Genomic DNA, 27,348 nt, shown 5'->3' with positions numbered 1-27,348 from the left:
AATCTAACAATGTGCTGATCTTCCCCTAGCTGCACATTCCCAAGTCCTTCCTTATTTTGTCTCTAGCAGTTCTCTGTTGAATTGGACCAGCTTCGTTACTGACCAACAGTTTTCTTACCTGAGCGAGAGCCTGCCATTTCTCTGGTGGCATTAGCTTTCGAGCTGCTCTGACTCACCCTTTTGTTGCATGACTACTGGAACTGATGCAAGGGAGGCAGTGGAAACCTGTACCTGAAGACAGAGGAGATGTTGTGTTCATAGACTCATACAATATCTTGAGGTGGAAGGGACCCATAAGGATCATCAAGTCCAACTCCTTGTTTTGATGTCAGAGATATCTGTCACTTTTTTTTTTTTTTAGGAGATGAGATGTCACCTTTTTTTTTTTATGAGATGAAATGTCACCTTTTGTTTTTTTACAGCTGGAGAGCAGTCTCTGATTAGCCTAAGCCCACTGTGAGGAGGAGGATATAATTAAACTCAGAGGACACTTGCCTCCCTAGTGGAAATTTCGGGGAACCACAGGCTTAACACCTCAATCTACATTTGCATTTATTCTCTTTTCACAGCCTCATCCTCGTGCAGGGTTCGGGAACCCCACCACCAACCCCAAGCCCTTCACCCCCACCCCTCCTCCGCCATCTTGTGCACCCCCCCCCCCGCCATCCCCGCCCCGGTCCCCGCCGGCCCCGCCCCCTCCTTGGCGGTCCCTCCCCCGGGCGGGCGGGGGCGGCGCATGCGCAGCGGCGCGGTAAACAGGGGCGGCGGCTCCTCCCCCTTACGCCGTTTGCGTGGCCGCCTCCGCGCAGGGCCGCGCGAGCGCCGGCGGCGGCGGCGGTTGCGCAGTGTGGCCACATCCGGGCGCCGGGGCAGGATGAATGCTCCTTTCCAAGATGGCGGCGGAGGGAGGAGGGAAGGAGATGAACGAGATTAAGACCCAGTTCACCACCCGGGAGGGGCTGTACAAGCTGCTGAGCCACTCGGAGTACAGCCGGCCCAACCGGGTGCCCTTCAACTCGCAGGGCTCCAACCCGGTGCGCGTTTCCTTCGTCAACGTCAACGACCAGAGCGGCAACGGCGACCGGCTCTGCTTCAATGTGGGCCGGGAGCTCTACTTCTACATCTACAAGGGGGTCCGCAAGGTACCGGGAGGCTGCGGGGGGGGCTGACGGGGGGCTCCGGGGGTCCCCGGGGGCTGTGGGGGTTGTGGCGGGGGCTGTGGGGGCAGCGGGCGCCGCTGCTGAGGGCCCCCGGGGAGCTCCGGGGCCGGCAGCTGTGGGGCTGCTCCCCCCGCTGCTGTGGGGTCGGGGCGGGGGGTTGGGGCTGAGGGGGGGTGGGGATGGCAGCCTCGGTGCCGGCAGCGGTGGGAGTGGGAGCAGGGGGTGCTCGGAGGGGTGTGCCCGCGCTGGGCCTCGCTGCCAGTGTGACATTCGTGTAGGAATGAGGGGGTTTGAGGGTAATAAGGCGGCTCCCGGCCTCCTTCACCTGCTGCTTGGGGGCCGGGAGGGAATGCCCGGCGTGATTGTGGTGGTGTCAGAGCCCTGCGGTTAGGCCGGTGGGCGGAGGGTGGCTTGGTCGCGCTGGTTGGGGAGCTCCGGTGGGTGTTTGCCCGAAGTTGGGGCCTTTCCGATCAGTTTGGAGCGTGGAGTGGTCCGGGGGTTGTTCCTAAATGCGACGAGATGAGGTTTAAATGTCAGATAATGGATGCAGAGAAAGTTGTTTTTATAGGAAAGAACCGTTGATGCAGCTTGAGATAGAACCCTTAACAGTTAGCAGTTGGTGCGGGGCTAACAGCGCGTGCGTTTGGTGTCTGAGGTCACCGTATTTATGGACAAACCCTCTCTGCATGGTGTGTCTTCAGGTCCTTGATTTTGACGGCATTTAGGGAAGGATTCAGAATTTGTCATGCCAAGTGAATGGGTGTCGCTCAGTGAATGTAAACACAGGCATAACAACTGCTAGGTTTCTGGGTTATGTGCCAAAAAATGGGTGTTTGTTGTCTTATATGCTTGGCATTCACCTGCTGTGAGGTGAGCGCTTCGAAATCTTCCTGCTCTTAGTCCACCGTGCAACAGGGGATGAAGGCACAGAGAGCTAGAGATGTCCCTAAAGCTGTGCAGAAAGCTTGTGGGCAAGCAAGGAGACGTACCTGGATCTACGGCCCCCTAAGCTAATGCCCAAATCTCTGCTCCTCTGTATAAAACATAAGCAGCAACTGGAGAATAAAGGCTACCTCGTTATCTGTTGACTGTGATTTGACAGATCGAGTATGTCATGTATAATTATGTGGAAAAGTGTGTATGGATTTTAGTTTCACACTTTAATGAATTTTCATAATTTAGTTGTTTTAAATAATACTTAGACAACAGCTTCTTTAAGCGTGTGATGAGTGTTTTGTATCAGGCAGTAATTGCTATTTATAAGCAATTGCTGTCTCTACAATTTACAAGATATTCTGTCAATATCTCTGTAAATCTGTCATTTGAACTATTACCATGTCTGGGTTCTGATATATAAGTTTGCTTTTCTGTACCAAGCAACTGCAGAGTTGTCTTGCATATAACAGAGCAGGCCTTTATGCAGTCCAATGTTACATGTGGTTCTTGCAAGTTATCGTAGTCATCTCTTGTCACACTTAAAATAAATAAAAATAAAATCTAAAGCTCTGAACTGCATCGAAAGTAGGGACCTGAGTAACTTTTTCAAATCATAAAATGTCTTTGAGTTTTAGCGTTGTAATATTTTTTTTCTAGATGCTAAAAGCTGCTTTTGATGGTGCGCAGTAACAGAAAATTTTAGTTTGTCAGATTGGTAACTTGTGAGCTTTGAGATATACCTGTTAGAGTATTACATAATTTTTCGCTAAAAAAATGTAAAGCATACACTTTGTTCAGAATAGTTTGTTTCAGTGAGCTCTTAAAATGTCAACAAAAAATATATTTCATATTTTATGTGCGTAAAACTTCAATGAATCTAGAGAACCAGCTGAAATAGGTTAGGGAAGGTACTTTAACTGAGAATGGGGAAAATGTACTGTCTGAAACTTGTAATACTTGTTTCTTTGGAATTTATTTTGAAACTATTCAATTGGAAGTCGCTTTACTTTGTGGACAAAGTCAGCATAAGAACAGGTTGATAGGCTTTCAACTGATTATTGGGTTTGTCAGTATCAAAAGTTAGATTTTTTTTTTTTTGTGGCTATCGTAAGAGGAGAGAGCTGATGTTACCTGAATTAGTAGTGTGTAAATCTGACTTAAAGTGGACAAACTACCACTTTGTGAGACATCACCTCAGCAATGGGAGGGAAGAAGGACTTTATTGGTTGAAGGCCAACCTATTTGTGATCCTCTGCCTAATACAAATGCTAATAATTTAGCTGTTATTGCATAATTATCTAAGTACCCCGTAAAAATTTCCCTAATGACTTCCAGACTGTAATCTTCTCTTCATTTTGGTGAAGTCACAAAAATGAGTACAGGTTGAAGTTAGTGAAGCTGTGCTGTGTATGTATCAAGCAGCTATGATTTGGTCTTTTTTTAAGGTCTGCTTCTGTTCTTGCTATGGAAATGTTATGCTCTTATTCAAATGAGTGAAAGAACCACCAGGACCTTATTTCAAGGAGCTGTGTCTGAGATACTGCTATAATCTTTGTATTGATAATCCATTGCAGATCAGGGCACATCAAGTAAGAGTCACACTTGAGCCATGCGTGGTGCTTAAGAGTAAATAATGCTAATATTGAGTAAAGGATGTTTCTTGAAATCAATGATGCTAAGCTTTTTTTTTAGTTTCCATTAAATCCTAAATATGTTGCATCTGCTAAGTCTAGTTTGTAAGTCATCTTTTAAAGTAGACTGCTAACATCTGTGTTTTTTAGGATATTTAACATATATAAAGAAAAAAAAAATCACTTTTCAAGATGTTTTTTAACCTTTTTTTTTTTTTTTCAAGAAGCTCAATTGAAAAATTACATCCACTGACCGGGACAGTAGTGTGGAGATTGGAGTACCAACAAATAATGGTGGTAATTTAGTGGAGAGGCAGAGGAGAGTTTGGGCAGCATTTCAAGCTGTCTTTAGATATATATATTTTTTGAGCAAAAATGCATTTCCACACAAATTTGTTCTTTGCTCCCTGAAAAAGGAAGCTGAGTTATTATTTTATTCTTCCATGTTACCATGAAACTTTACTGTGAAATGTTACCGTGTTTCCATGTATTCCATGACAGTGAAGTAATCAACAAAAGCCCGTCAGCTATAAGCCAGCGCTGTATTGTTTTTTGTAATGGAACTGATGCAGCTCTCCTTCCATTAATAAGGCAGCACAGGCTTACCAAAAACTGCTGTTTTTTGATTCGGATCCACTGAAAAAGGAAGTGATCCTATAGATTAGCGAGGAGAAATTAAACTCTGATTTAATGAGCTGTGGTTGCATTATTTACGTAAGTATGTAATTATTTTCAACTGCACTGAGTGTCAGTGGGCTTTCCCTTTCGGTACTCCTGAACTTTGACATTAAGAACTGATGTGTTCAATCACCTCTTGTTGAATTGAACGGGTGGATGTTCACGAACCGAACTGGTGTAGCGACAGCTGGAAATGCTGGCCTAGCAGTGAGGTATCTTCCTGACAGCGTGCTCCTTTCTCCTTGCTGGCCTTGGCAGCGCTCAGCCTCAGGTTGAGCTAGTTCAGCTTGCTCAACCAGCAGCTACATACCTGCTCTTTTTCTGGGTAGACTTTTCTCTTGATTTGGCAAGTTAACTGTCTCTTCCTGGGGTCAGGTATTAGCCGGCACAGTGGCAGCAAAGAAAAGGCTGTGGGGGAAAGGAACAAAGCTTTCCCCTGAAGAGGCCTGTGCTATCAGATGGGATCTGTTGCCTTACGAGGTCTCACCTGAACAAAGCCTTTACTTCAGCCTTAAGTCAGATTGGGAATGATCTGTTCTTTAGGGATTGCTGGCTTAATCTCGACTGAGAGCTATAGGTGTTACAAGAGACCTTTTTCTGTTGCTGCTTCATGGAGTAAAAGTATAAGGTAAGCGTTAAAAAATGATTGATCAAACTATGCTGCATGGATGTTTTGGATGGGTTGCCTTTTTCTGAAGCCCCACATCAGGAGCGAAGGCCATTACTGGAGTCTTGCTTGTAAGACAGGCTTGGAGCACTTAGCTGGCTTGTGGCAGGCTTTGAGAAATGATTTATTAGTTGATTCATTAGGCTTGGAAAGGAGCGTGCTATCTCATCTTCCTTGCCTTAGGAATGACTGACAAAACGATCGCTGCTGACATGAACTATCAAATCTGTTTCCCTTCCTACTTGGAAGCTAGTGCATTTTCCTTTAAACTGTGTTTATGATAATTGGTGTATTCTCTGTTTATTGTAAAGGCCTCTGGGCAAGTTAATCTGTAACTAGGACTGCACTAGTCATATGGAAGTACGTTGCCTTGGCTTCTATCTCCTGTATTGGGGTGTTGTGGAATTTGGATGTGTAGCTCAGCTTATTATGTTAGACTCAGCTTTTTGCATCGTAAGGGAATTCTGACGACCAACTCTGCTAACATCTGGCAGACTGTGGTTGTTTCTTTTCTTTTTTTTTTTTTTTTGAACTTCTCACTAAAAGAAGCTTTATCTTCAGTTCTACTTTTTTTTTTTTTTTTTTCCTGCAGCTACCTAAAGCAGCAGTCTGTCAATAACTATATGACATTGTAGTGTGTTGTAATGGTATTGTGGTAGAAGCGTGTAGGTGATAAGCTTCTATTGGGGAAGGCGTGGAGGACATAATCTTTTGACTGTCTTTTTAACCCTACATTGAGCAATGGGCTTAGAAATAATTGTAAGATGGAGGTAATCTCACATCTTAACCTCTTTTATTAAGAGTTAGCATGTTGGTAATACCTGATTATCAGTAAAAATACTGATCACAGGTTGGATTTTTTCTTTCACAGTTCTCTAAATTACCTTTCTAATGTCTGGCTTGATATTGGAGGCTCTGTTGTCCAGTTCAGCAGTGTTATCGCTGATGATTACTTGCATTCTACAGACTGGTCACCTAGGATCTCGTCTCAGTGACAGAGCGATAATGGGTGGCATTTGTCACCCTGCTTAGTGTGTTGCTCTGGGAAGAGCAGCATGGGACACTGCTAGGTTGGGAGCTGGAATCTGCAGAGAGCGACAGCCAGCTTTTCTGTGGTGGGGAGGTGAGTTTGTGTTCTTAGAGATCACTAAGATGTATCAGGCCTCCCAAAAAGATGCACGTTTTAGTAGCATGTATGAGGTACTAAAAGGGTGAGATTTGTCAAGGTCTCTGAAGATGTGCTTGCTCTGAAGCAGAATGGAGTATATCTACATCTTTGTGACCAGTTCTTAAACGCGAATTCCACAGCCTTCATAATTGTTTTGGGGCTTAGTTTCCATATTTTTTCCCTAATACCTAGCTAAATATTTATTTGAGGGGGACAAAAAACAAGCTGATTGCTGTTTTCTGCCAGGATCATAGAGAACAGTTGACTGTTGCCTTTGGCTTTTGCGTATTTGAAAACTTGTTAGTTTGTCCTCTCATTTTTCCAAAGAAAAATAAATCTAGTCCTTTTAATCTTCTCAGGTCATGACTTCTGAGTGTTTGATTGCTCTTCTCTATATTGGCTTCAACTAACTAGCATTTATTTTTATTTGGAGTACTGAAAATAGGTATAGTACTTCCACTGTGATTTCGATACAGAGAAAGGGAGAACAGTTGCCTGCTGTGTCTGTCTTCTGATATTCTTGCTAACATTTTGAACAATGTTGACATTTTTGAATTCTTCTCATAGTGTTGACTCACTTGGATTGTTTCTTATCATATTGCTGCTTTTCTCCACGCTTTGATTTCTTAATTTATAAATCCCACATAGAATTTTTGTTGAATTCTGTTCTAGTAGCTTTATTAAAGGGTGTTTTTTGTTTCCAATTCTGTGCCACATAGTGCAAATAATCCTTCCAATCTTGATGTCATTCACTCTCATCCATTTAAAATATCTTAAAAAACATGATGCTTAGTTTGCCTGTAGGTGTGTCACGTGAGACTTACCAAAAGTGTTCCTAATTTTAAGGCATTGCAGTTGACCTTTTCTTCTAGACCAGTTATTTTTATTTATTTATTTTTTTTTAGAAAACTATATTGGTTTGGTGCCAGCTTTTATCAAATTTGCCTTGTATGGGATTTCTCCCTTTTGTCTAGGTGCTTACAGACATTACTTTGGTGTTTTTAATACCAAAAGAAAGGTTTATTACTGTGGCTGTTGAATTCTACTACAAAGTGTTCTGCATTGAAATATTTATTTATACTGGACTCTAACATCACTCTTCTAGTCAAATGGAAGACAAACACAGCTGGCTAATGGAGCTACCACAGTAAAGACATCAGAACTTCCCTCAAAGGTATCTGATGCCATCCTGCGGCTGGAAAAATGCTCCTTTTTTGTGCTACAGGGATTTGCATAGTCCACAACTCTTCAGGTGTTCTGGACGTGACACTGTTAACCCAATTTGTCCTTCTTCAGAAATGTGTTGTAAGGTTGTTTGTGGCTTTGTTTCTGTTTCTTGTTTCCTCCAGGAAATCCCTTAATTTGCTGAGGAGTCTTTCTCCTCTGTCTTGTAGATAGGAGATATGTTGCAGCTGGATTCACCAGTCCCATGGAGGTATTGTGGCTGGGTCAGTAATAAGTTACCTGCTGATCTGTGCTTGTGGAGGTGTTTGAAAGACTAAAGGAAATTGTTCAAGCATTTCATTGATGGATATACTTAGCAGCCCAAGTTTTATGATGCAGATAGATGTTTTCTTCCTTAATTTTAGCTGGGCTGTACTAAGGACTGCCAAGACATGTTACAAACTGTTCCTGTGGAGTTTTCTGAAGGGTGGTGGTTTGGTTGTTCTGTTGTGTTGTTGTTTTTTTTAATCGCTTTATTTCAATGACACCTCAGAGGAAAATAGTGAAGAGTTAATGTTGGGTTACAGGAGTAAAAGGTAGGTTTAAGAGGCTAACTCTGTTTTGAGGCTTATTTAGAACACCTAGGACTGCCTTGAGTAAAAGGAAAGAACAAATGTAAAGAAATAGCTGTTTTAAAATGATACTGTTAAGCATTTATTGCTGTGGAAGCATTTATTTGCACTTGACAAAGCTTGCAGTGTGATTATTCTCTGGGGTTACTTCTGGACAGTAGATAAGGCCTGTACTCTGTAGCACTTTCACCTTTTCTGGTTCGTGCTTCCAGCCTATATCACAACTGCATGTCTTCAGTAGGCTATTGCAGGACATCCTTTGAAGGGTTGCTCTCCAAGGTAACAGTTCATCTCTGGCTGCCTGCTTGGCTGGCATCTTGTAGTGTGAATACCGGGTCACGCTAGCCAAACCTCTCAATTGGTAGGCCAGGTTTTGTAGGCAGTGAGGTGTTTTTTTTTTGTTTTTTTTTTTTGCCACTGAGTAGAATTTTTATTTTGTATTAAAATGTATTTGTAGTACATGAAGTAAGTTGGAGGAATTCAATTTAGTGTGAAGCCATTAATTGTGGCGCTTAATCTTTGCAGGACAACAAAATTTTAGTCATAACACCTCACAGATGTAAATAATGATCATTTCTACTACAAACATTTGTGATGCTAAAGAGTTTTGTGAGCCAGCTTTGTCAGAATATTTATAAAAGGGTTGTACTGTGTGCTTAGATTGCAAGGAGTTTGGGTTATGCTTTGACATCTGACAGTTAATAGTTAAAATACACATTGAAGATGCTTCAGACTATTTAAACATTGCCTAGGCCCATCTCTGAGAGGGTCGCAGCCATAGTTGTCTTGTTTGACATTGTAAAATCAAATTTAATGCCCTACTTTGAAGTATTAGTGCAGATCTCTGGGAAATATAAATATTTCCAAAATACTTTGTTTTGAATAATGTGTATCCAAAGGCCACATGCTGTCCTGTTGTCCTGACTATGAGTTGGCACACTTGGACAAGTTACTGTTTAAAAATGGCCAGGGAAGGAAGGCCAAAGCTCTTCAACCTAATAATGTCTTTCCTCTCTCAGAAAGCTTAAGGAAACCAACCAGCATTAAATGTGTCATACTGTAAGGTGAAATAATGTTTTGCTGTGTACTCCTGAATTGAGTATTTCTTCCTGATTACTTCACCCCACTTTGTAAGTCCAAATGTGTATGCAGTCCATCTTCCAGCATCTACATTCCTTCAATTTCTTGCCCCCTGGAGCTGAAAATAAAGCAGCTGATTTTGCTTGTCTCAGCTTCTCCTGAGCAGACTGTCAGTAGGCTGAATGTAGCCCTGTAGTTCGTGTGGGCAGGATCACCAGGCACTACAGTGAAACTCTTTCCAGTGACATAGCTTGGAGTTGGATTTTTACTTATGCATTGTTCACTAAAGCTGTTTGTAATGGAATGACAAGTCTCTAAGGGATACCTTCTGCACTTTGGTTTTGATTTACCAACTCTAAATCAGGCTCTAATTTAATGAGTTAATCACAGAATTCTCAGGTGGCTGTCACGGTCAAAAAACACTACTTTTCTGTTGCTGACTCTGGGATTGGAAAGTGGTTGTACTATTCCTTGTTTAATAGAGCCTAATCTTTGTACACCTGGAGAATGTGAAGTGCGAAGTTAGACTCAATGCTAGTCCCAGCAAGAACTTTAGGTTAAGAATGCCCTGGGGGAAGGAGGAAGAACTCTGCGAGCACTGGACGTTAGGAGCAAATTTCATTATCCTCAGTCTACTAGGAATGCAAGATGTAATTCTTATTGTCTGTGCTGGGAGTTTACATGCACTTTGTCAGGGAAATTATGTTGTGTAAAACCTGCAGAGGACTCATGTTTATGGTTTTAAATAAACTAAAAGTATAAAAAAGTATATGGTTTTAAAGCTCCCTCTCAATTAAGGGAAGGAGGAGCAGTGACAACCGGAGACTGAGTGGATGTCAATATATATTGAAACTGTGTTCAAATCCACAAGTCTGACGAAATAAACTATTGGAATGGTGCCCTGTGGACACTTTAGCCTTCACAGTCACAAGGATAACAATACATCTGAGTAACATAAATGTCATTTTTTTTTTAAAAAAAGCAAACACTTTTTTACAAAAACCTTTTTAATAGGAGGGTGGGCCGGAAACCTTGAAGAGCTAGCCGTGTACACCTAGGGCGTCAAGGAAGTGCACCTTTAAAGAGTAATTTATTAGGACAGGAATAGTTGCCTGATTAGGCAATACCACTTTCAAAATATGATGCTGTGTGTAGTGCAGAATGCAGCATTTCTTACCTGTGTTTTAAATATAGCCTATCTTGCATGTGTCAGCATTTCTCAGCTCCAATTATTATTCTATTGTTTGTAAATAACTAGAGACTTTTTGAATTAAAAAGGTTGCCTGGTTGGTGTGATTGTTTTAAACCAGGGGGATGTTTTTGTGTTTTTTTTTCCCAAAGAAGCCTTTCAGAAATACAGGGTGCTCTCAAGGAAAGTGGTTATATTCACATCAGTTTAATACATGGGTATGGCTTGCCTTTCTCACCTTCAGCAGTGAAACTGTTCTCTTGTACAGAATAATGTATGGCTGTGTCGTGTACAAGTAGCAAACACCTGCAAAATTTTAAGATGCTGTTCTTCTAGATGAAGTTTCTGACCTTCTAACAGTTGGTGGGACAACTCTACTGAGAATTAACTGTGCCAGTGTAGTTCTGTGTTAGCAAAATGCAGTTCCTGAACTGGGATGTTTAAAAGCATGGGTGAGCATGTTAGCACTTTATAATCAGAGAGATGGGGCAAATAACTATTCTGAGCAACTCAAACAGAAGTCCAGATGAAGCTGCCTTTAGTGATGCTGGAGATGATGTAGGCTTCTCCTCCCAGAGCAGCACAGTTCTTGTTGTCAGTTAAATTGCTGCAGCAGTCTAGAGGCAACCTGTTTAGCTGCTCTACCTCTGCCCTGGAGCAGCATGGATGGGTTAACCCCTTTTGCAAAAAAGTACCTCATCAGCATTGCTCTGCTTGATCTCCATGCTGTTTTTTGCTATTCCTAAACTGATACAGGCTTTACTTGTACATAAAAGAACAAGACAAGAGGGATGTTGATAAGATCAGCGCTCAGAGAAGTTGTGTCTTATGATGCTAGAAGATACTTTTGCTCTGCTTTGTCTGGAGTCATTTGGGACCCTCTCCTTCATTTGTCTTATCTCTGGTGGTGGTGGCTGTGGCACCTCCAGTGCAAGCTGATGTAGAGGAAAACTTAATTTGGACAGTCTGGGGAGATCAGTGCTGGTTGAAGGTATGAGGTATGATTATTTTTGAAAGCAGAAATCCCTGCTTTCAAAGCACGTGTAATATTCGTATGCCATAGCAGTGGGAGGGGTGACTTAATAGCTGGGCTGTGTTCTGTTTGTACCCTGAGCGTGCTCAGCTCCCTGCTCTAATACAGGCTTCTGCTACCACCTCTGGCAAAAGGCTTGGAAGGTGGGTACTTGGCAGCACACCCATGTGCAGGAAGGTCAGTAAGTGACAATAGGTACTCTGATCGCTCCCTCCCACGAAAATCAGCCTGAAGAAAGAGACAATGTTGGATGATTGTGGTAAAATAAACACTTTCAGACCTTTAAATGGCCTTTTGAAATCGATTAATAGGCAAAGCAACTCTTTTTTTTTTTTTTTTCCACATAATACCTGCACCAGTGAAGTTGTCAGCACTTAGTGTTACTTAAAGTATCTGTAGTGCTTTGCTTATTTTAAAATAAGGCTTTTGGGAAAACTTGTGCCAGAGTTGGGAGCTTGCTGCCTTTTGCTCTAAAACACGCAAAATAGGGTTCTGGTTTGCAGACTGGGTTGTGTTCTAGACCTTGTACGTATGGGACAGTGGAAAATCTGAGTTCATCGCAGTGTATGCGTTAGGGATTTGGCCCTTGCAATGTTTTCTAGCCTGTCTCTTGCTCTTGTTCAGTAACACTTTTTGCTGTGTTGGGCTGGGTTGTTATGAAATGCCTTCAGCCCCAGAAGGAAGATGCATTAGTGTAAATTAACAAGTTCAGGACAAGAGTTAAGGCAGATGTGTTCTTTCATCTGTCTGTTCCTAAACATGACCACAAGAAGTATAAACCACTGGGCCTCGCTGTGGTATTGAAGCAGAGATTATATATTTGGTAGATAACTTATTCATATAACTTCAGCAGAAGTCTTTTGGGGCTCTTAGAATAACAGCTAGCTACATCTTATTTTTAGTACAGAAGTAACTGGGCTTTGTTCTAGTAATGTTTTGTTAATACGCTGCAACACGAGGGAGTTGCTGGCTTAATAAAACTACCCTATCAAAAATGTCTGGCATTCCTGTAGGGCTTGCAAAATCCAACAGTAGCCAGAAAAAGGCACAATTCTGACTTGCTGGACAGACGTTTCTGTGTTGTATTTGACTCTTATTGAGCTTTGTAATGAAAAAATACAAATTGATTAACAATTAACTGCTACGGTGACAGAAGTTTCTATAGCAACAGTGCAATGCAGGCTACAATTATTCAGACTGCTCTTCTGTAACAGATAATTTTTTCTTTCAAGCAGTGAATTTACACTGTTGGACTAAAACACTGGTTTGTTATAGCAACGGATAATCCTGAGCTCTTTTTCTGCTGCTTTTTTTTTCTTTTCCTAATCCTAAAGAAATAACTTTTTCTCTTATGTGCTGAAAGGGGGTGGAGGGAACATTAAAAGATAAATACCGGGGTGGCGAACCAGTGGAAACTCTAGTTAATACTGCTTGCCTGCAGGTTGTTTAGTGTAATAGAACTGTAATGCATGTGTTGTAGAGCAGTATGAATTTATATTTCTCTGTTGACAAGTCTACTTGAAGCTGGACTTGCTTTAATTTGATTAAAAATGATCATGTAGTAGCTGGCAGATTTCAAGTAAATTGGTTAATAAAGCTTAGTCCTAATGAACTAAACAGTTGATATTGATTCCTGGAATCAGGCAGGTTCTTGCTGTGTTTATCTGTATATATTTGAGGTCTCTGTGTATTTTTTTTTATTTTGTTTTTAATACTCGTGAATGCACCTACAGAAAGGAGTGTTCAACTTTAAGCCTCACTGGTGCGTTTGGAGAAGATAAGGGGACTGCATTTTTGTCCATAAAACACATTTGTAACGCTCCACAGGTGGTTTTGCTGTATTTTGGTCTCTTTAAAATTGGAAGAAATAAAATTTGAGCAGCTTCAGTCTTGAAGCTACACAGCCTTAGTCATTTAACAGGGAATTTAATTCTGTGTAATGTATTTTAAGGATACTTTGTTGTACAAAAGCAGTGTCAATAGACAGTCAACCTCAAATGAGCGTTCATAGATGTTCGTGTATTGTCAAAGTGCATTTTTCTGATAGCAAAAGAGTATCATACAGTTATTTTAGAGAAGAAAAAGAATTAAAGTTCAAAGCTAAAGTGCAAGTGGTGGCTTTGAAGGCGTGCTGGGCTAGCCCACTAGTCTGACAGGTCAGGTAGCTTTGTGTGGGCATGGGGAGGAGACAGCACGGCAAGAGATGACGCTGTCAGGTCCTGGGGTGTTTCCAGTTTGTTCCATGGTTTGGGGAGCCATCTAGAAGCAGTCTGCCTGCTCCAATTGAAATGGGTGTCACCTTTAACAGTTTAATTCTCTAACCAGTCTTACTGAGATGAGCCAATTTCAACTATTTCCAAGTGATAGTAACTTGCTATGCGTTTAGTAAGTTTCCCAGCTGAGCCAGTGAATTGGATAACAGTTGAATTGTATCTGAATGTGTGGTTTTATCCATTTAATATTTACATGCTGCTTTATTTTAGTTTTTCGTACATCTAGTGTCTTACCTTTGTTCAGTTGATCTGAATTGTACCTTATTCTGCATTAAAAACAGGTGAGAAAGGACTGATTATAAGTGTAAGCAACGGGGTGACTAGACTAGGATTAGGAGGAAATAAAAGGATTCACTGGAGGATAAGAAGCAAGAAAGAGATCAGAAAGATAACTTATCTTTTTAATTTCAGAGCTGTGAATCTGTTACAACCTCTTTGATTGTAATTGTTGAGAAAGGAATTATGGCTAACTAAACATACATCTTAGAAGAACCTTGAAGAGCTTAATTATAAAGTAGTCAAGGAAAGATGCAATTGTTACAGTACACTTCATTCTCTCAATTCCTCAAAAGTGAAGAGACTAAAAAATGTGCTTCAGTGCCAAGCTTTACAGAAGGTGGTGGATTCTTTACACAGTATGTGACACTCCATAAGGAATATTATAGTGTGAACTTCATTTAGTGCCTGCAAATACTCAGTATGGTCCCTACTACTCTGAAACTAGTTGCTTTTTAATTCACCCTATTCTTAACAGTGAAAACTTATGCTAAAGCCCAGTTGACTTGAATAACATGAAGGCATTTTCTTAAGGCTTATCCTTGATTATATTTAGGTAGAGGTAAAACATGCGAGAACACTATGCGGAGGGGAAAAAGGTGTTATGAGCAAATGAAAAAGGATTAAAGGGATTTGTTTGTAGTGGTGTCTGTATTTGTTTGTAATGGCACAATGCTGAGAAGAATCCTCATCTGCTTACAGGTACTTTCAGCTTTTGAAATTCTGAGGTGGTAGAGTTCTGTACTATTTTTTTTCTAAGTAAAATGTTGTTTCCCCGCAGTCTAGGCTGAGAAAAAGCGTTAATGTGTAACATGTATTATGTAAGAAAGCTTCCTTGAAGTTCAGGTGCTCTGCCTTCCCAGTGTAATACACTGGTAGTAAGAGGGAACTGGAACCATCATTGTTTAGTTTAAAAATGCACTGTCTGCCTATTGAAGTCTCATCTGTGCTGCTATCTCAGGTGGTTTAATTTTCATTAATAACTTTGTTCAAGCATCCCTTCAATCTATGTCCTTGACTGAACTGGCAATTCTAGTTTTGTATACTGTATGTTTTAACTGAAGGAGTTCTAGAACCTACACTCATCTCTCTTTATATCTTTTACTGATCCCAGGGACTGTAACAGTAGTTGAGAAGAGAATTTCAAGCTGAGGTACTCTAGTAGCCTACGGACAAAAAAGTAAGAACAAGTGCAAGTTGGCAAAATTCCCCTAAGTTGAGAGGGATCACTGTTCATAGAGTACTTTATAAGGTTCAACAAGCTGATAGCAGAACTGTAACTGAGGTGAAACTTCATTGGAAAAAGATGTGTTTAGGGAATTTTTGCTTCAGCCTGAAAACTTTGAGAAGATGTAAACATTATGGTGTGGTTATCAAGCTGAGCTAGCTTGTGCTACAGCTGTTGAGGGCAGGAGGAAACAGATGCAATTTGAAGATCGCTCAAATGAGGTTTACTGATAGAAATAGGGAAATGTCTTTGGTGCTGTCATACTAGATAGTGAAGAGATGTCTTTAATATTGTATGAAATTGTGGTTGCTTCTGTTGATGAAGGTAAATTTCAACTGCTGCTGTTAGGAGAAGATAGCATCTAATGTAAAACTGGAGAAAAAGGAGTATGATTTTAATTAGCCTGGCAAAGCAATCACAATTTCTTAAAGTTGTAAAACGAAGAAGAGAAAGAATAAATAATACAAAACCCTCCCTAGGTGTCTGAGAGACACTGCCAGATCTCCCACAAATCCCAGCCACACAAAATAACTATGAATTCAGAAGGATTCTGCTCTTTGACCAGCCCTGCTGTAAGCTGTTGCTAATAGTTGAACGACTGCATAATGAAAATACTGTTGTGTCATAGGTTACAGGCTCCATGGGAAGTACAGAATAGCTTTTGAGAAGAAGCAGAGCATTTCATCCAGAAACTTCTGTGAGCCCAGACAGATAAAAAAGAGTGAAGAAAACGTATTCATAGCGATACAAATCCAACTATCTGTGGCACCCAGGGAGACTACCTTACTGGCTTTTAGATCCAGAAAAGGAAATTAAATTGAAGATAGGAGCTGGAGACACTGAAGCCCAATGAAAGAAAGAATGTACAGCTGACTTTGCAGATATTGTGGGAAGAACATGCTATGTTTTGTGCTAACAGTACCTCAGCAGTTTTGTAAGCAAGCTTCAGGGGGTTTTGGTTTTTAGATTTTCTTGGAGATGGTTTGCTGTACTTTAAACCTATATTTATACAGCAGGTGTTGGAGTTCAGAACCATATAATGTCACCTTTAACGTGAGCAAAGTGAAGGGTGAGATTTTCCTGAATATTAACATCATGTAGTAGTGGCTCCACTGATTTATTATAAAAGAGGTGAGCAGCCAACCCTTATTAGTTTTTCTGGGGGGCAGTGAGGCTTAAACAAGCAAGCAGTAAACTGTCTTGTTTTAAGACTTGCTAATCTGTTCTTTACTTACTTTATATAAATGCTAGTGCACTAAAATGCTAGTGCATTTTCTGGGAATTAGGAATGATCCCACGTGCTTACACAGATGTTTTTGTATTTGTGACCCTGTAATTGAGCTGAATGTTTGAAGAAAGATCTTCCTTCAAAATGGAAACTGAGAGAAGCTAGTTACTGTTGTTTGGCTTGGCCCTGCTAATGTTAATCACAGGACTTCAAGTAAGTTAGTCTGTTACCTTGCTCCTCTCGCGTCAGAGCAGCAGGACTGTTTTCTCCCAGGTCACAAGCTTTAGCATATGGAAGCTATCTTACTGAAGTGTACTCTTGGAACAAATTTCCCTTTATCGTGAGTGTAAAATCTTGATTCACAGGAGAGAAAACACTGTCAAATAGAGCCTGTTCTACTCTAGCTCCTTAAATATACCTTGTCCCTCGTGTTTGGGTGTATGCTGTGTACTTGGTAGCTATTTATGCACATCTTTGGCAGTGAAGTTTCCCCACTATCTTAAATCTTAAATAACGACAAAAAAATCCTTTAAGGTTTGTAATACTGAAGGTGATTTCTCCAGTATGAGAATTGCTCACTGTGCTCACTGGAGTACATTAGGGTGTTAATGTATCTTGATTAACATGCAGCACTAAACAGTTAAGCAGAATTTCAAGTAGACGCTCAGCCTGCTTGGTTACCATGGCAAACACAGTAGGAAATGCACGCCAAAGTTTGGAAACTAAGATACGCAGAAGAAAACTTGTAAACCAAAATAGTCACTTCAGAGAATAAATGCAGTTGTTCATAACTTCAGATCCCTTTTCCAAAGAATAATAATTTAAAATCCGTTTTATCAAGCAAAGCTTAATTTCCAGTCCTGAGTTTTACACAAAGCAGGCAATATTCTCAAGCAGGGAAGAGTGACGTTCTTTGTTCACTTGTCCTCTAACTGTAAGGGCATTGAGTGAATAGAATAGCCTCTTGGAGCCAGATAAATTACTGAGTACAGTAATCAACCTTTATGTATTTTTCACTGTGCCATGTCATGTCTAACAGATGGGATTGGGATAGTGGTTAGATCATGTATGTGTGTGTTTGTGTGTGTAAAAGTTCTTGAATTACTTAATTCACTTTCCCACAGTTTGTCTTCCGGCTTGCTAGCTGTAACTGAGATCTGTAAATTGGTGTTTTAATTGGGACAGTTTTCTGTTTGCTGGGTTCCCTGTTTAATCACTGGCTGTGTACAAACACAGTACTTTGTTTTGTCGGTTATGTTAGTATAACGCGGTGAAATCTGATATTTTTGCGTATAGCTTGCTGTAAACTTTCCACAGGTATGGCAGCATTTAAATCATACACTTCTCAATGCAAATTAGTATGTATATTTACATGAATCTTTTCCAAAATCTCTTCACCAAAAGGGGAAGCTGTGTTACACAGAGAAATCATCCTGTGGCTTGAGAGAGATGCTGCTTTATAAAACCAAAACAAACAACCTCTCCCCCCCCATATATCCCTGAAGTTTGAAGCTAGAGTCATAGCTTGGCATCGAGGCTGTGCACACTAAAACATGTGACTTACCCACATCGCTTTATACATTGCATAAATGGGATTGGTGCCTGTCAGATTTTTGTAGGTTAAGAGAACTCAAGTTAGGATATTCCTGAGAAATCATGATTAGTTTGCCTTTGCTTTTATAGCACAGGGTATTTTGGGAAGAAAGGCTTGATGTCGTACTGGCTAGGAAGTTGTGTTAGTGGAACCTGAAATGTTAGGGGTGATGGAATGGTTTAGTTTGAAGCTGAAAAGGTGCTTGGGAGTTTGGATGAGTTTTAGAATAGAGGCTGATCTGCAGACTGGTTACAAATAGGAGCTGTTGTATTGAATTACACGTTAGTTTGTGCTTTTTGCTGACCTTTTTTTAAAGGGACTTAAGGATCGCTTCATAATTAACACAAAAATTGTCTTTCCAGGTGAAAACATCTAGAAGATCATAGGAGGGTTTAGTTCAAAGGAAAGTAAGACCTTGGAGGCCGCTGGAAGTGATGAATTGTTGCCGTTGATTAGGCACAGTAGATTTTAAGTGAAAGGGGAAAAAAAAAAAAAAGGGTAGTGGTGGTGGAGAAAGGCAGCAGAAATCGCAGGTGGACTGAGTTACATAACTGTCAAAGCAAGAGGAAGTTGTAAGAAACTTGGGAGATGTAATTATGCTAGGTGAGGGAGCAGAAGTGCTTGTTCCCACTAATCTTTTGGTGGCACACTGAGGGTAATAAAGTTGAGTCATTTTGGTACCACTATGCAAAAAGGGAGGGGGATTGCTGGGGATGATTCAGCCTTCACTGGTCAATACTTGAAACCTAATTTTTCTTTATTGTTATAAAAAAAAAAGGCACAGAGCGGAGCTTTAGAAATAACAATTGAGTAAATTGTATTCCATTATATTAATTGATAGATCTAAGCATAAGTACTTGGACATGTCTGAAATAGAACTAGAACAAAGATTCAGAGAAGTGGTGAAAGTTGTGATATCTTAAAACTTGCATGGAAATACTGAAGAGGGTGGGACTGTTTATTTTAATAAGCAATATAAGTGCTGTATGTAAGAAATAATATCTATTGTCTCTTCCCAGTAACAAAAAGCCATTCAATGAAATCTGAGGGAACAAAATTCAGAACTGATACTGTTTTCTATACTTAACTTGATTGGAATGTGTTGCTTCAGTCATCTAAGCAAATAACGAGCAGAAAGTAGGTGTTAAAACCTGGCAATATTCATTGTTCTATGCAGTAGCTAATACAAACAAATCCTGTAAAGTGTTACTAAACTTCCATGTTTGCAATTTAAATGGCTGTCTGGAAGAAATCTAGGATGGGAGATAAATGAATGCAGCAAGTTTCTTGATTTCACTTCTGGGACATGTTTCTGGCCAGTGTTGAAGAAATGGGGGTTGTGGTCCAGTTCTGCAGTCCATGATAATGAAGTACGTCTGTGCCATGACTTCCTAAATCTGCATCTTAATTTTTAAGCTGCTAAGGGAGAGACCAGTATATAAATGTGACCCTTCACCCATGGTTTAATTATAGCCCTGAGAAATCATTGTTTTGAACCTAAAACTGCACAGTGAGATCTTTCTTGCATCTCTTTAAAAAGAGCTGAGTAGGGGGAGAAGAGGAGGAAGATATCTGCACTGCATGCAAAACATACGTGATTCGGAATTGGGTTGCTGCCTGAGAGGGTTTTATCCAGCTGGCTGAACGACAATTGAGCCAAAATCCTGTAGACCAGCCACTGGGAAGAGATGTATCATGCCTTCTTTACCCTTCTTCCCTTTTAAAAAAAAAAAAAAATCCAGAAAAAAAAGGCAACTAATTGCTTAAACCAAAATAGAACATCTAATTCAGTTCATGCCTGTTGGGAGTGTGCAATACAGTGCCTATATTCAGAGTTGTTTGACTAGCCTGTTTACAGATTTCAGTGTGACCAAGCGCATAACACTGAGGTCAGTTGTAATTTTTATCTGAATTGATCATGTCATGATCTGACACTCACAGTAAGGATAACCTTGTAAGAGGAGCATAAGGGCTGTGAAATACTTCTTTCATTAGCTGCTCTTCTGCATGGGGTTGAGTGATTGTTTAGATGCTCAAGAAAACACTATAAAGCTGTTTTCTTCTTTCTGCATTGCATCGTAAAGCCATGATGTGGAAAGTGGGATTTAAAGGACTGAAGCACTTCTGGGGAGGAAAGTGACAGATTTTTCTTGTGTGGGAATAATAAAAATTAACGTCCAATAGATAGAAACAAACACCTTTTGAAAAGCAAGGTTCCAGCGTCATGCCACTTCCCTGAAGGTTTAGTGCTTTGATTGTAGAGCCGCTGAAGATTGCTCAAGTTACTTGGAGTGCTTCCAGCCTACTTCCTGGAGCAGGCTGTTATTTTTCCCCTGGAGAAGCTGCGCGCTGCTCACCCACCTCTTCGGGGCCGACGGGACGGGACACGCTCCGGAGAGCTGTGCCTGGGCCCCTGACCCGGCTCCGTGGGCACCACTGGTGTGATGTGTACCTACCTCTGCTCTTCTGCTGGGAGGCAGCCCTGCCAGCCGGCCTGGAAATGTTAGCAAGTGACTGACACGGTGAATTGAGAAGCCCTTAAACTTCCACGGGAACAATCGCAGTGACCTCAGTCAGGTTGTCACAGATACAGGCAGTAGTTGGTGTTCTCTGCTCAGGAGACAGAAGTATATTTTATGCGGAGGGGTTCAAAAGTTTCAATTTCTCTCATTTCTCTTTTATTGGCCTGCAACAGCGCAAATGTGTTAACATTCCTGTCCTACTTTAATGCCCTTTGCCCAGTCTTACAGGGAAACAAGGGGTAAGTTGCTTCTGTATGCACACATACTCCATGTATACACATGTAGAATGTATGTGAAGTGAATGGGGATTTGCAAACAAAAAAGGATTCTTATTTTTTTTGGAGTGTGTGCTGTTCTATCTTCTTTTTTGAACTTTTTAAATATAAGTGACTTTTTTTTTTTTGCTTTCACCTTTCACACTTCCAATGGGATGTGCTGATGTATACTGTAATCGGAAATGTTTTTGTTCAGAGCATTACTAAAATGAAGTTAACACTGCTGTGGTAGTTATAAATCAATTAATCCTATATGCCTGTTCTTTATGGTGTTCACGTCTACTTTCTTGATCTTGCCAATTATATCACCATTCAGTTAAGTTAATACCACGTAGATTTATTTCAAACCATTGTGTGTGTGCTCTTGCTCTGAGTGCTGAGAAATTTCTTCTGGAAACAGAATTTGATGATTTTATTGGATACTCCAGAAAACTAAATTGATTTTTGCCTGAATATGGATTTATGTCCAGTTGTCTGGACTAGAGCTCTTATTTTAATGTATATGGTCACAGTTGTCTGCTGTATGAATACAGGATGATAACCTGGTAAGTAATGCTTTTCTGCTTTCCAAATTCATGATATGTCTTGTATGGCCCCCAAGTGGAAGTTAAATCTGGAAGGGAGAAAAATATCAAGTAGCTTCCCAAATGTTCAGGCAGCTTTGTACGAAATTGATCTTTAAGACTTTGTTATGGATAAGTTGTGTGGAACACTTTTAAAAATAGGTTAAATAAAATTACTTGGTGCCCCTGTTTTACTAACAGAGCTGTTCTTATACAGTATCCTAGAAACTCCATCACGTGCCTTCAGTGTTCCTGTTCAGCATTTAATCAAGTGCTTGGTAACTTATAAAAACCTGCAAAGATACAGGACCCTGTTTATGAGGAGCAGTGCTATTAAGGAGAGGAAACTTTCTGTTAAGTACAAGTAAATCTTAACATGCTTTTGCCTAGAGCTAATGCAAATTATGTTGTACTTCAAGTCGGATCATTCAAAATATTAACGTATTAAAAAAATACATCAGGAAATCTGCCCTTGTCAATGAAGCCAAACTAATGATCATGTCTCGAAGACCAGAATCTTTAGGTTTCTGAAGGTAAAACTGGCACAGGTTGCCAGCTACGCTTTCTGAAGACTTTGTAGAGAAAGGAATCTATAGAGAAGCACCTTAATGGAAAGTCTTTGAGACTGTATGTTAAAAATAATTTTTTTTTCCTACTTGCTAATTGTTTCTTGTCCCAATTTCTTAATTTTCCATTTTCAAACTTCATGTTGTTCAGTGTAATCTTCTTTGCTTACTCAAATTCTGTTATGTTCAATTTGAAGAAAAAGAGAAAGTGAAGGTGTGCTGATCCTTAGTGACAGTTGGTACCTGCCCTTTTATCAGGTGAGAGCATGCAGTCCAGCACTGGTTTTGCTGTTCTGGGTATTAAGCTGTCGGTGCTCCAATTCACAGAGTTGAAAGTTCAGAGAAATACCAAAAGCAAAACTAAAAATGAAAGAATGGTTTTCCTGAGTTTGGCTGTGCATTTACTATAAAGCAGATGCACTGAATGCAATGTTGCAAAATAAAGGCCAACTTCTCACTAGCATTAATGTCTCTGTAAAAATTAGGAGACACTTAAAACTAGTCTATTTACACACAAAGTGCCCATTATGCAGCCCTCAAGTTAAGTAAGTCACTTAAGTATGGAAAAAGCAGCTCAACTCTTCTTAGTTATTTGAGAAACTGTCCTTAAATTGAAGAGACCCACTGTAACTGTCTATAAACAGGGCAACTTAATAATTGTCTGCTGGCTTTTTAGAGTCATAAAGAGCATTTTATATATAAACGCACACACACAAGAACTTATATATATCTACATGTATGTTTTTCTATATGTTTATGTAGTGTTCCTGGAATCTTTCGGTCTAGTTCTTATTTTTTCGTGGGGGTTTCTGAGGTGCCCCTGGATGTGTGTGTTTAGCTGTTACCCGAAGGATTCATACTGAATCTGCAGCGCTCCTAGGCCTGCTGTTAGACCTCGCCAGACTTTAAGCTTTCTACCAGAAAGCTAAGGTCATTAGCTGCGTGTAGGCTGACAGACTGCTGACTGTATTTGTCGAAACTAATTAATTACTGATTGGCCATGACACTGTCAACTGTACCGAAGAGAGTTTTATTGGGGTTTTATAGATGGACGGGGTGTTGCCTGAACTTTATGGTGTTCGTGCCATGTACATTAAGTGGAACTTTTGCTCTACATCAGTATTCTTTACAGGGAAAGTCAGCTGACTTCTTCCCATAGCTTTCTTCCTGCTTGAAGTTCCTTTCAGACGTGAACCAGACCTGTTAAATGAGCTGGGACTGGCTCTGTTGCTGCAGCTTTGGCTAGTCCTAAGCGTAGGGTCCGAGGGTCCTTCAGGTTGGATGGGTCTCTAGTCTAACCTCTAGCCCAAAGCAGGGTCAGCTATGAGATCCGACTGGCTCGAAGGAAAGGTGAAGTAACTACAAATGATTCTGTTGTTGGTATTAACAGTGCTGGGCTCCAGAAAAATATTTCAAAAATCTACTCCTTTGATACTGAGGGAATTAGAGGGATTTCCAGCGTGAAGTCCCGAAGGTAGTATTTTTGGCAAAAACCCTTGTGTACAGAGGCAGGGGACAGAGTTCCCCAGGAAACTACACAAGTGCCTGAAATAACAGCACCTTCTTGCCGTGAGTCAGCTGTGTTGCACGGCTTTTGCTGTCCTTTGGCCCTGTAGGAAGGAGAGGGAGAGCAGCACGTGCATGGGGGAAGGATGTACTGTAGGGGATCCTGTAAGGCACAGTGCTGCAGCAAAGCCTATTTCTCGGTTAGGACTTTAAAGAGCATCTGTGAAATTCAACAAAGTCCACTTAGCAACAGTTGTAAGGGTTGATTTCTGTAGTTGCTTGTATAGCACTGTAACAAGCAGAGTTTTCTCCAGTTATGATGGTTATAGAGCAGGGAGCATGAAATCCCTTATCAGCAAGGTGTTGAAGAGATACAAGCTGCAGGTACTTTTGTGAATTCCAAGCTCCAGAAATGCTGGAAAAATTGTTTTCAAAAGTGACTCTTAGTATTTTGTCGTCTTGTGTTGGTGCTGTAGCTGTGCATGCGTAGCCAACCTGTAATCTGCAGTTCAAGATCAGTTAATTCTTTGTACTAGGGGGGATTCTCTTAAGAGGATTTTTGGAAGTGAATTTTTTATTAAATGTTTGCTCTTACTTCCAGGCTTAAAGACCTAATATTCTGTCTCAAACTCTCTTACCCATATGACCAACTGAAAGCCAGCCTGGCAAATCTTATATTAAATACTATTAAGTCTCTAAAGGAAACATTTTAATGGCTACTGTTGAAATTATCTGAGAGAAATTAATAAATAACGCCTTCCCTTTCTGATCTGGGAGATGTTTGTTTAGCTTGGCAGGAAATGTAGCATCTATTATAGATTTCAATAACTAAAATTTGCAGAAAGCTGCAGATGTAAGTTAGGAAAAGAAGATGATAGAGGAAGAACTCACGTCTGTCAAGGAGCATGATTAAATGCTGAGTTGAAATAATGTGATTCACTATTTGTGAAATTGTAGCATGAAAGCTGAGTCTTAGATCAATAGTACATCAAAAGAATAAATCTTGGACAGAAATTAATCTGTCTTTGACCTTAGAGTTGCATAAGGATAAGGAACCAAGGTTGTTGATGCCCATCCTAATAAGACATTTCAAATGTTGGAATATGAAATTTTCAATATTTACTTCAGGTTGAGGTAACTGATTTTTTTTTTCTTTCTGTTCCTATTATTTAGGTATCTAAAGCTGTGGTTAAGATGTTCCACTTGACCACCTTCCTACTGAAATCTTGATTCAGGGTGAATGGGCAAATTATGTACACGTACGCACATACTTTTATTATATATTTATTTTTTCCCCTTCCTTTTCCTTCCCCAGCAGAGTGAGGGTAACATGGCTAAAATCGCATGATGTAAGTTAACTAAATGGGACTGGAAAGTCCCCAGTACCACTACGTGATTCATGTTTTATTTCTAGACAATTTCTCACAAAGAACTGAATGGCTGTGTTAGTCAATTTTTCTTCTGCTTGTAAGCGTAAGATTTTAGAGACTTTGAATCTGTTCAAGGACAGGACTCAAACTGTTGGTGCCCCAGGTACGCCAATTTTGTTCAGCTGCATCACTGACTTCAGACAACTGTTGAGTGAAATTTGTCTTGCTCTTGTTGCCTGATAGCCATTATTTCTTGTTCTTTTGCTCAAGGAGTACTTGAAATACCAGTGCATGTTGCAAAGGAGAGGCTTCCAGTGCAGATATCGGTTGGCCCAAGTGCTATTACAGAGGCTTGATTAGTGAAGATGCGCTTTGATGGCTTGCACAGTGATTTCATTCAAAGGGAGGATTGATTCTTACCCTTGCATTAGGTGCTCCAACCTGTTTCAGTCAAGACTAAACATAAGTTCTAATTACAGAGTGGTGCTGTCATCATGAATCATCCATCATGGAATACGTTCCTCAAAGTGGACAGGCTGGAATACTGTTAAGTATTTTTTCAGAAGAAAAATTGAGAAGAACTGGGACCAAAAACATGCAAATAACTTGCTAGCAGCTCAGGCATAGCCAAGGGTGCCTTACCCCGTGCTTGTAGCTGCCGTGTTCAGTAACACTTAATCCCAGCATCTTTCAGTTCCCTTCCCAAGTACATCAGCATTTTTCTGATAGTGGCAGTTCACATCGCCTTGTTGAGTAAATAGTGTCAGATCCTAAGATCTCATGGAAAATCTCTTTTCTGAGAATCAGATCCTTCACAGTACAGCTACAGCAAATGGCCTTAATGGTATGCTAATGAAATGCTGAGTCACAGGCCCTATTGAATTTTATGAGTAAGGGCTTTTCTTGTTCTTATCAAAAATCCAATAGCAACTTTCAAATGTGCAGAAATAGAGAAAATGGCTTTTGGTTCTTATGATCATTGATTCTATCCTGTCTTTCAGTGAAGTGAGAACAAGACCAAAAAAGTGTTTTTGTGCCTGACTTATCTCCATGAGACAACTGTATCGTAATCACAACTGAAAACACTAGCTGCATGTAAATAAAAGGCAGAGCATCCCTCTCAGTAGAAGCCTAGCTTCTGGTAATTCTGGTAATTGAATTAATTTACTTATACTCCATTGAAGTTCAGACAGATTGTCCGTGCCATCTGGTTCCCCGAGAGCAGCTAGAACAAGCACAGTGAAGTCTTGTGCCTAGATTTCATTTATCAGAATTTCATGTCTTGCTAGATCTGTTATCACACAATTTCAGAAGACTTCAGCCACAGCAAGTTTTTCAGACTACCAAAAATATAGTGAATGTTGAAACAAAACTAAAAAAAAAACATCGTGACCAGACAAAAGAGCAAAGTGTAATTTCAATCTGAAAATAGCTACCTCTCGACCTTCTGTGCCACTTAAAAGAATAGTAGGGATTCAAAAGATGACAGCCCTGGGAATGCTCATGTTTTCCACTGCTGAACGAGCCAGCCATTCTCTGATCCCTCAGCGTGATTCAGGCTGAGCTCTGTTTATTTTGAAAGGGATCTCCTTTCTGAGGCACTTGGTTCTGCTGAAACTCTTGTCCAGGGGCCATACCCTGTGAGACGAGAGAGCATTTCTTTGAGGTATGGAGGGATGCATCTATAGTTACTGTAAAACAGTCTTCCATTGGAAACATTTTTCTCCATTTAGGGAGTTACCTCTTGATACCACATATATTGTATTATTTTAGGACAAGGGAATCTTGCACGATATAAGGGATCCAACCACATGGCCTCTAGGGTTTGATCATTCCAGCTTCAAGTTACAGATTTACATGTGTCTGTGGATGCCCCTTGGTAGCCATGCACCTTATCCTATGATCCCAGTAGAGCTAGCATTCTATTTAAGTTCTCCTTGAAGAGGTATTACTAATATTCTTTTTTAGCTTATAATGGTTCTCTGGGCTCTGGAGAATAACTTTTTTAATATGCTGACTTTAGAAGTTGGAATACATTGTCTCCTTTCGGAGCCTTCAACCAGAAGGCCATACACCTGACTAAACTGGTTTATAATATATGCTGCAAAGCAGAGTGTAACTTCAGTACTGCTGCATATATATATGCTTATCACGTGTATCCCGTAGTTAAATTTGCCTTGGAAATGGCTCACCTGATGTGAATCACTGTGTAGCTAGTCACGGTTTTGCTCTACTTACAGGCAGGTCTGGTTTCCCACAGTACAGCTCCATGCATGCTATGGATTTGCTGCTCTTCAAATGTTGTACTCAGGTTTAATACACTGGAGCAATTTTCTTTTATATGGAGCTTGTCCACTTCCTCAAACAAGTTTTATTTCCTATATTGCTGCCCTGATTTCCCTTGACTAAAAATACCGTAAAAGTAGATATCAAAACTAGAATCCAAGTCCCAAATCACAGCTGCATCTTGAGCCTGTAATATTATTGAGTAACTGCAGCTTTCTAATTACAGACTCCGAACCTAGTAAATAGGGAGTTAAAAAGAAAGGTTGAACCTGATGTATGATCACGCATGTTAAATGTGTGGGTTATAATCTCTGGATGATGAT

At 40.4% G+C, this 27,348-nt stretch overlaps 1 protein-coding gene across 7 annotated transcripts in view; it reads left to right on the top strand.

Annotated features, from left to right (window-relative positions):
• Positions 1-766: 766 nt before the first annotated feature.
• WDR20 (WD repeat domain 20) overlaps positions 767-27,348 on the top strand; it is a 44,824-nt gene continuing 18,242 nt past the window's right edge. For 4 of the 7 annotated variants that reach the window (XR_003497809.3, XR_005266070.2, XM_027459425.3 and 1 more), the window contains exon 1: positions 774-1,142. Coding sequence is in view for 5 of the 7 variants with exons in the window: in XM_027459425.3 (XP_027315226.1) it covers positions 879-1,142 (264 nt within the window). In the remaining 2 variants the exon portion in view is untranslated. Of the gene's footprint in view, positions 1,143-27,348 lie in introns of all 7 variants that reach the window. The other 3 variants (XM_027459427.3, XM_038179641.2, XM_027459426.3) reach the window with 3 other exon arrangements.

The sequence above is a fragment of the Anas platyrhynchos genome, chromosome 5, assembly GCF_047663525.1.
Source record: "Anas platyrhynchos isolate ZD024472 breed Pekin duck chromosome 5, IASCAAS_PekinDuck_T2T, whole genome shotgun sequence".
NCBI classification, from domain to species: domain Eukaryota; kingdom Metazoa; phylum Chordata; class Aves; order Anseriformes; family Anatidae; genus Anas; species Anas platyrhynchos.
Note: the sequence above shows the minus strand (reverse complement) of the source record. Positions and strands in the feature narration are given on the sequence as shown.